The 10241-nt window shown below is 32.3% G+C and overlaps 1 protein-coding gene across 3 annotated transcripts; it reads left to right on the top strand.

The window, feature by feature from the left end:
* The first annotated feature begins 537 nt into the window (after nt 1-537).
* LOC112501652 (trihelix transcription factor ASIL2-like) lies at nt 538-4153 on the top strand. Of its 3 annotated transcripts, XR_003067541.1 has the most exons (3): nt 538-1633; nt 3101-3267; nt 3979-4153. XR_003067541.1 is itself a non-coding variant. In XM_025105344.1 (2 exons), exons 1-2 carry the CDS (start codon nt 553-555, stop codon nt 4026-4028), a joined length of 1131 nt encoding a protein of 376 aa, XP_024961112.1. In that variant the 5' UTR covers nt 538-552; the 3' UTR covers nt 4029-4153. The 3 variants fall into 3 exon arrangements, 2 of the variants coding, with proteins under 2 accessions (XP_024961112.1, XP_024961113.1); XM_025105344.1 differs by lacking the exon at nt 3101-3267; XM_025105345.1 differs by lacking the exons at nt 3101-3267; nt 3979-4153 and adding an exon at nt 3007-3088.
* Nucleotides 4154-10241: the final 6088 nt, after the last annotated feature.

Raw genomic sequence — 10241 nt, 5'->3', positions numbered from 1 at the left:
GCCAACAACTTGATTAATTGAAGTACTTATTAGGGATTTTAATGAAGTATTATGATTTATTTCGAGAGTTTACATTGATTATGATTGTTGAATGTTGTTGTTGTTGTTGAATTATTAGGGCTGTAGTGGTAGTAGGACCAGTGTTACCAGAATGCATTTCGTAATGAAAAAACACTAAACAGCTCACTGGGGGTAAATTGGTCATTTTAACCAGTTCTATCCTGTCCTGTCCTGTCTTACCAAACGCTGAACAGCTGTCCTGTCCTGTCATGTCTCGTCCTGTCCTGTCCTGTCCTGTCCAGTCCTGTCTGCGCACCAAACGCACCCTTAGTGTGTTATTCTCTCACACAATACTCTATTGGATTGAGATGCTCTCCGGGTTGCATATTCAGAAAATAATGTCAATAAACATAAAAAAGAAAAGATAAGGGGGTTGAAATGAAAATTTGATAAAAAAGAAAGGGCCTGGCAATTACAAACCGAAGGTTTATTCAAAAACGAGGTCCTCCGAGACTCATCAGAATCCGCCCAACGCTCGTCGCCGGCCCAAACATGTCATGTCAATCCGACTATAACCCTCCATCTAACTCACATCCACCTCACGCGCCGCCTCTTAAACCTCATCTCTCACCCTCCTCCGCCGTCTCACCGCCTACTGCCACTACTCACCGATCTTCCGACGGAAACTCCACCACCAGCCATCAATCAGAAACTGCCGCCACTGCTTCCATGGATGACAATGGCGTAGCACCGCCGCTAGAACTACGACGACCGCCACCACCACCGCCACCACATCCTCCTAGGAACACGTCATTCCCGGTCAGGGAAGATTGCTGGTCGGAGGAGGCAACGTTTACGCTAATCGAGGCTTGGGGAGATAGATACGTTGAACTTAACCGTGGTAATCTCCGTCAGAAACATTGGCAGGAAGTAGCCGACTCCGTCAACGCCCGTCACGGCCATACGAAGAAAGCTCGCCGGACTGATATACAGTGTAAGAACCGAATCGACACTCTTAAGAAGAAGTACAAGGTTGAGAAGTCTAAGGTTTTGGAGTTAGGTGCTGATAACTACGTTTCTCCATGGCCGTTTTTCGCACCGCTTGATTCCCTGATCGGTTCCTCCTTCAAACCCTCCACACAGACACCGACACCACCGCCTCAACGTAAACGGATCTCGACTCCGCCGTCACTCCCCGCACTTCCTCCTCCGCCCTCATCGGTCCCTGTCGGCCCGCGATCGAAACGTCCGGCACCGCCAGCCTACCAACCGTCGACTGACAGTTCGTTTTTCCGGCGTAATTTCTCCGTGATGGCGGCGGCCGCTGCTGCAATTGACGGTGCTGAGGACTCTGATACGTCCTGGTCAAGCGGTGGTAATGGGCCACGGCGGTTGCGGATGCAGAAGGCTGATAACACCGGTGGCGATCCGTATCATCAACTGGCTGAGGCGATTGCAAGGTTTGCAGAGGTGTATCAAAGGGTGGAAGAAGCCAAACAAAAGCAGATGGTTGAATTAGAAAAGCATCGGCTGCAATTCACCAAGGATTTAGAGCTTCAGAGGATGAAACTATTGATGGAATCTCAGTTGCAGCTGGTGAAGATGAAGCGTTCAAAAAGGAATCCAGAGCCCGGTGAGTGTTTTTATGCTTAGATCCTGTCTTATATCTTCTGTTCGGTTAATAACTTCAATGATTCATCATAAACTGAATGTTTCCCAAGTAATAAATTCATGAAATTAACATGAAGACTTCATCAAAATAGACGTTCATATGGCATATTAGATTGAACCAGTTTATATCACATCTTTGTTTAGATGATGTATAATCTGGGTATAAGTGAAGAACTTGAGTTTGATACCAAATCAAACGAACTCAGTAATTCTGACACAGAGTAGGGTCTGGGGAAGGTAAAATGTACAGCGACGGTTTTCCTGAAGCCGAGAAGGACTTGAGTTTGAGTGATACACAAATCATGGGTTTATAGACCAGTTGTGGTTCTTTATAGTTCTAACTTCTAGCCATGAAGGTTATCATCATTCTGTACTTTTAATATTTATAGTTATCTTGTTGCTATTGGTCTTTCATGAATTAAGACTTAGAACCCATTGCCAAATTGTCGGTTGCTAGGCAAATGATTGAACATTACAAATGGTTAGATTTAGATCCTCCAATATATCTATATGTGTGTGTGTGTGCATTCTTTGCATTGTCTAATCTAATTTGTGGCTATAATCTCTACCAGCAATCATCAATTTTGGTTTGTAGACTTGTAACTGAGGGTCCATTCTTGCACTGTATTTGATCTTTATTGGAGGACAAGTATCAAACAAGACCATCATTTACTTTTAATAGCTAAAACTATAAAAAGAACTTCTTTGTACTTATGCTTACTGTGATATCGTTGAAATCAAAATCGTGAGGCTGCCATGGGAACAATAATCTGTTCCGGCTGCCAGGCTTGATGATGTTACTTTTCGGTTATTTCTGATGATGGCAGCCACAAAGGTGGTTATTATTTGTAGGTCAAATTTCATGAAAGTGGACACACTTTGGAATTCATATTTTGTGGTCAGTCTGGTACCTCAGATGTGATATCTTATACATTTAGTACCTAGCTTACATTTGAGAATGCATGAAAATGCAACTTGCTTTGGTCCAATATATGTTTTGTGCAAACATATTTTGTCTAGATGTTTGAGATTATGAGATATCACATCTGAGATACCAAATGAAGGTTCTCAAAGCACGTTATACAGAATTGGTATTTGACCAAAGTACATTGCATTTCCATGCAATTTGCTATTATTATCTATATGGATATTACTAATAGTTTGTTTCTCTCTTTCTTCTATTTGTTTTCTTTTTCTTTGCTGGTGCAATTTGAAACAACAGTAGTTTCGAGAATGGGTTTATGAGTTGATGCATCTGGTTCGGAAACTTTAATATTCCTTGATGAATTCAAATTTAACACGATTTTTGTTGTTTGGGGGGGGGGGTATGATTAGCGTTCACCGAGTATAGAGGGTTAGGGAGTCTTGAACTTAAGAACTGGTAGTGAAAAACCCAGATCCTGACTCGGTTGTCCACGGCGAAACACAGGCTACGGACAAGAAGGCTGTGATTGAGATACAGACGAGTTAGGAACTAAAAGACTCTGCTCCCCGGTCTCGCTCGGGTGATGCCACGGGTCATCACCCCCTTGCACGCAAGGAAGTGGGCATGCCAGCTGAAGAAGGTGGCTCTATACCAGATGGAATTGGAAAGTGGTAAGTGATAAGTGGTATGGAGCTGTCTTATAGGTTATGTTGATGGTTCTTTCTGTACATAAATTGTCAATCTCACCATTCCAAGATCTCAATCCCCAATTCACTGACCGAGATTGGTGGTCTTCAATGTCAAATATTGTGACATTAAGAGGGTCATAACAGTTCATAAATATGTCAAATTATTCAATCTATTTGGCAATTGTTCAGTAATGGTAAGAGGGACAGATGCGTGCGAATTTAACTTGGATGAGCAAAGTAAGTCCCAAAATCAAACATTATGTACCCTGTTGGAAATTATGGTCATTTTTGTAGAATGATATGAACCATAGATTGTTAAACAAGTGGTTGGAGGGTACACGAGAAGCATACTTGTATATATTTTGAGCTTATTGAAATAGTCCACACGGTTAGCCATAAGCTAGCTTTTTGAAAAGCTACTTGCAAGTAGCGTTTCAATAAGCTTTAGGGTTATTTTTCCCACTCTCCAATTATGCTCTTTATATCTTTCCAATTGATTTTGCAACACGTCCTTTTAGATTATTTTACATTGTCATCTAACTTATTAGCTAACTAATTTATCAGCTAACTAGTAACAATTAGTTTTTCAGCTAACAAGCTACCTTATCAGCCAGTTTGGTAAACATAGCATAAGGTTTGGTATTTTGTTTGATATGAAATGCAATAATTCCAAATGGTACTTTTTTCGTGCAGATTTTTGTAGAAGCGATGATGAAGGAGATCACTCGGCCAGCATCAGTTAGAGGTTTTTGGAAGATTTGATAGCTTTTGTGTTTATAAGAAGATGGTAGATGTGGGTGCAATGTTTAGGGTTAGGGTTAGGGTTGAGAGTTTTGTGAAGCTTGTGTTTATTATGTTGTGAAGGAAGAAAGGAAGAATAGGAGGTAAACATATTGTAAAACAATTTAATTAGGATTTATCAACTACCTTACTTTTATCATTCTTGATTTCTAGCCTGAAAAGCCCTCCTAGTGAGCTATGAGCCTCAAAACCCGATCAGGCAGGGCTTGGACCTGGCTTGAAAGACTTGACTTTTTCAAGCCGGGTTTGAATTCCTGAAAAAGCATGGTTAAGCCTAAAAAGACTTAACCGAAGCCCAATTGGGCTTTTTTTCAACCCCAAAGTCTGTGGAAAACCTGGGCATTTTCTACTCTCATTGAAAACGGTTTGGAAGGGTCGAGCCTCGTGCATCTCTAGGCTATTTGGGAGGATAACTTTTGGACATAAATAAATGATTGATAGATGTTAAGAAAGTTGTTCTTTTAATAATCTGTTCAAGACCGGTCATTTTGACACGTCTTTTTCTTGATCAGCTTTTAAAGATGTAAAAGACATCAACATTGATCGCATGAAATTTACGTCTTGATAACTTGGTATTTGGTGAACATCTTAAGATGCATGCATTAAGAGGTTTCTAATGACATATTAAATAATCGGTAATGGAGTAACCGATCCCAATCCTTTAATCAATTGTAAAGAAACAAACTGTAACTAATGAGGACTGGTTTAACTATTCTTTTAATAGATATATTATATTTTTTATATTATATTATAAAACATTTGACAAAAACTCTTAAAAACCATTTTTTATGCATAAAGTACTGTATATTGATGCATATTACTTAAAATTCAAGATTACAAGTAAATTATGCATAAATACAACTTATTAAAGCTCGATGTTTGAATTCGTATAACTAACTGCGGATAAACAATATCAAATAGAAGATAAACATCTCATTTTAAAATATAAAAAATCTAAAATATAATTAGGATAATTATCGAGTTTAACAAAATTATTAATTATTATCTTTATAAGAAAATTATATTATTAAACCAAATATAAATTATTTCGTTATTGTACCTAAATTAAATTATAATAATAAAAAATTAAATTAAAAAATTACACAAAAATGAGAAATTGTAGATAGTTAATTTGATACTAACATCGATATGTTTTTGTTAAAATTTATGATATCTTCAAATTTATATTTTATTCAAAAATAAAAACATCATCGTTTTTTCAAAATCACATGACACTATACTATAACATCAACTGAGATAAAAAATAAAATAAAATATTAAAATCAAGATGTATTTCACGAGTACCCTTCTTATAAACATAACAAAATTTGATCCTATATAAACAAATACCTAATTCACTACTCACTAAAGTCCGATTTGATTCTTGAATTAATGTTAAAAATATGTTAATTTTTATTTGTGTTAACATTAGAAATATAATTAATTATAAAAATATTCAATATTAGGATCGTTGTGAAGATGTCGACAAGACCTTTCTAATTGTGTAATTTGTAAAAGAAAATACATATTTTTAATATATTTTAATTAATAATCAATTAATTAATATAATAAGAATATAAAATAAAAAATGAAAAAGGAAGGGATCTACGTTAAAACCACTAAAGTGTTTGAAGGTTACAAGAATAAGTGATTTACAACCACCATCCTCAACTTCGACATTGTTTTCATTTAAACTCTCTAAATTCTTATGGTTTTACGGGCAACCATATCATAATGAATAGGTCCGTCCCTGAAGAAAGCTATGGATGAAATCCAACCAATACGTGTGATTTTTGTTTATCATGAACATGAAGCTGTGTGTTTATCACGAGCATGAAGTTTTGTAGGGACGGAGCTACAGTGGTGCCAATGTATTATTCCTCCTTCAGAGGATAAAAAATTTAGGTTCGTGAAAAATGTAACTGTATTAACTTTTTGTGTGTCACCGTATGTAATTTGAAACTATAATGAGAACAAATTTTATTTGATAGAGTCGTTTTGCAAGATTGTTCTTCCAACATGGATCTCGAGTTCGAATCCTATTAGTGTCATTTTTTTAGTCAAATGGTGTCACAATTTGAATTTCTTTCCCTATATTTGTTTTTTATAGTCAAATGATGTCAACGTTTAAATTCTTTTTCCTATATTTATTTCTTATAGTCAAATTGTACTATCGTTTGAAAAAAAAAAAGTATGACTACGTCTTTGAAATCTTGTATATGTGCAATATGTATGATTTTGTATATGCATGGATTCCATAATGTCTTATGAAATTATGGATTTGGTCCATGTGGTTTTCAATTTTTTTATGTTTGGCCCCTAAGTTTGTTTATTCCAAGATAGTCTCCAAAGTTAGTATTTTCATAATACGTTGGTCCCTGAAATTAACAGCAGCTAACTGTAATTCGTTAAGTGTGGAAAATTTTGGTCTTTCCAACCTTTTAGTCCTTTAACCATTTAAAGAAAAAAAACTATATATAATTTTATATTATATAAAAATTAGAAGAGTACTCGTGCAATATAGCGAAACACATCTCGATTTTAATATTCTATTTTATTATTTGTCTCTGTCGATGTTATAATACGATTTTATGTGTTTTTAAGAAAAACAATAATGATTTTATTTTTAAATAAAATATAAATTTGAAAATATCATAAATATTTGAAAAAAAATATATATCAATGTTAATATCAAAATCAACTATTTAAAAGTTCTAATTTAATAACTAAATAATTTATTTTTTGGTTTAATAATATAACATTTTATACATATAATAATTAAGTATTCTGTTAAAACTTAATGATTATCCTAATTATATTTTAGATATTTTAAATTTAAAATGAGATGTTTATCATGTATTTGATTATGTTTATCTGCAGTTAGTTACACGAATTCATATATKGAGCTTTAATAAGTTGTAYTTACGCACAATCTACTTGCAATCTTGAGTTTTAAGTAATATGCATTAATAAACAGTAATTTACGTATAAAAAATGGTTTTTAAGAGTTTTTGTCAAATGCTTTATAATATAGTAAGTATAGATTATGTGTTTTTAAGAAAACAATAATTATTTTATTTTTGAATAAAATATAAATTTGGAAAAAAAATATCAATGTTAATATCAAATCAATTATTTAAAAGTTCTCATTTTTATGTAATTTCTTTAATTTATTTTTTTATTATAATTTAATTTAAGTTTAATAATGAAATAATTTATTTTTGGTTTAATATTATAAATTTTATAAAGATAATAATTAAGTATTCTGTTAGAATTCAATGATTATCCTAATTATATTTTAGATTTTTTATATTTAAAATGAGATGTTTATCATGTATTTGATTATGTTTATCTGCAGTTAGTTACACGAATTCATRTATGGAGCTTTAATAAGTTGTACTTACGCACAATCTACTTGYAATCTTGAGTTTTAAGTAATATGCATTAATAAACAGTATTTTATGCATAAAAAAGTGATTTTTAAGAGTTTTAATCAAATGCTTTATATCTATACTATATTATAAAGCATTTGACAAAAACTCTTAAAAACCACTTTTTATGCAAAAAGTACTGTTTATTAATGTACGTTACTTAAAACTCAAGATTACAAGTAGATTGTGCATAAGTACAAATTTTTAAAGCTTTATATCTGAATTCGTGTAACTAACTGCAGATAAACACAACCAAATACATGATAAACATCTCATTTTAAATATAAAAAATCTAAAATATAATTAGGATAATCATTGAGTTCTAACAGCATACTTGATTATTATCTTTATAAAATGTTATATTATTAAACCAAAAATAAATTATTTTGTTATTAAAATTAAATTAAATTATAATAAAAAAATAAATTACATAAAAAATGAGAACTTTTAAATAGTTGATTTGATATTAACATTGATATTTTTTTACAAATTTTTATGATATCTTCAAATTTATATTTTATTTAAAAATAAAATCATTATTGATTTCTTAAAACACATAAAACCGTATTATAACATCGACAGAGACAAATAATTTTGCGTAAATACAACTTATTAAAGCTATATTTTTAAATTCGTGTAACTAACTGTAGATAAACATAAACAAATACAAGATAAACATCTATCTATACTATATTATAAAATTGAAATACTCATTTAAGTGTCCTACTACCCAAACAAAGACTGATACACAAAATTAATCAGTAGGCATCACAGTTTATCATAATGGAAAAAAATTCAACCATGCATACCCGACCTGTTAATTGATCGAACAATGAATCAACCAAGAATTAGGTCATGAAATAAAGAGAAACTTACCCGAGAGGATTGAGGTTTTAGCCATTTGTTTGAAGTAATTGACAGACCCGAAATCAGGTTGCGTCTGAAGCAATATATATGCATCTCTAAATTCTATTGTAGTCAATATAATCTCAATCGATATCATCTCAGAATATTTAGGGATTAAATCGAATCTGTATTCTTGAAAATCGGTTGGCGATGATATCGTTTAGGGAGGGCGATGATATCGTTTAGGGTTTATGAAATCGAACTGGGTTAGGGATGAAATCGTTTAGGAATTGGGTTTCTGCTGGCGATGAAATAGGATAGGGATAAAATCGGATAGGGATGAACGTGTTTAGGGATCGCTTTAATAGGTTTTAAGAGTTTTTAAGAATTTTAGTCAAATGCTTTATAAGATAGTATGGATATAACTAAAACAACCCCTATGAAACAAAACAACTGCCACGTTTGATTCTTTTAGGGTGTGTTTGGTGTCAGGACATGACAAGATAGGATATGACAGAACAGGATTAGACAAGACATGATAGAATAACTGTTCAACGTTTGGTAAGATAAAACTGAACAGAACATAACAAGTAAAATGACTAATTTACCCCTGATGAGTTGTTTATTTTAATTAATTTATTAAATTATAATAGAATAATTATTTTTATAACAAAATATATCATTTCAAGTTTTCGCCAAAACAATTAAAATGACACCAAATAAAAAGCTTGTATAGTTTTCTATTTTTATTTTTTTTATCTCTTTTCTACATTATTTTTTATTATTAATATATAATAAATTACATAAATTAATAAAAATATAGAAATCATATAAAAAAAATATTTTGAGGACGGTAAAATGAAAGTTTAAGAAGCATAAAATACAATAAATAAAATTTAAAGAATGAATAAAATGTAAAAAAAGTGACCTATTTGATGTTTTAAAAGATAATTAAGTTTTATTTTGAGGTTATATTGGTAAAATATAAGTCTGTTCCACCCTGTTCCACCTTGTTCCATCTTGTTCCACCCTGTTCCATGGGATAGGGGTGGAACAGGCATGTTCCACTTTTGTTCCACCTTGTTCCATGGGGTAGGGGTGGAACAGGTCTGTTCCACTTTTGTTCCACTCTGTTCCTGTTTGTTCCACATTAATTCATGCCAAACATGGAACATGGATCTCTGTCATGTTCTGTCATGTCCAGTGTACCAAACGCGCCCTTAAAGCCCATCGGCCACCGCCGCTGCATATATCACTGTTGCATCTATTCTTAGGAAGCCTATTGGCCACCACCGCCCCTCTTTCGTTGAATCATACCTCGTCGTTCTTCCTTGTAAACCCACTACAAAATCAAAAACCAAAAACAATAAATCAAAATAAATACCTTATAATATACGTGTTCCGTTAATTAGTACAAATTGGATTAAAAGAATTTTTGATAGAATTGTGCATAACATGTTTGTACTTTATGCTTACCCGAATTGTATCGTATTCAAATAACAATAAGTAATTGTTGGAGAGTTAAAACTATCAAATACCTAATATATATATATATATATATATATATATATGGTACTCGCGCAATGCAGCGAGATATATCTTGATTTTAATATTTTATTTTATTTTTTATCTCAGTCGATGTTATAATATGGTCGTATCTGATTTTGAGAAAACAATTATGTTTTTATTTTTGAATAAAATATAAGTTTGAAAATATCACAAATTTTTTCAAAAATATATCGATATTATTATCAAATTTATTATTTAAAATTCATCATTTTTTGTATATTTTTTAATTCAATTTTTTTATAATTTAATTTAGGTACAATAACGAAGTAATTTATATTTGATTTAATAATATAATTTTCTTATAAAGAT

The sequence above is a fragment of the Cynara cardunculus genome, unplaced genomic scaffold (genome assembly GCF_001531365.2).
Source record: "Cynara cardunculus var. scolymus isolate 2C unplaced genomic scaffold, CcrdV1 Un_Scaffold_363, whole genome shotgun sequence".
Lineage (NCBI taxonomy): Eukaryota > Viridiplantae > Streptophyta > Magnoliopsida > Asterales > Asteraceae > Cynara > Cynara cardunculus.
The sequence above is the reverse complement of the archived record's forward strand: the minus strand, read 5'-3'. Positions and strand labels throughout refer to the sequence as shown.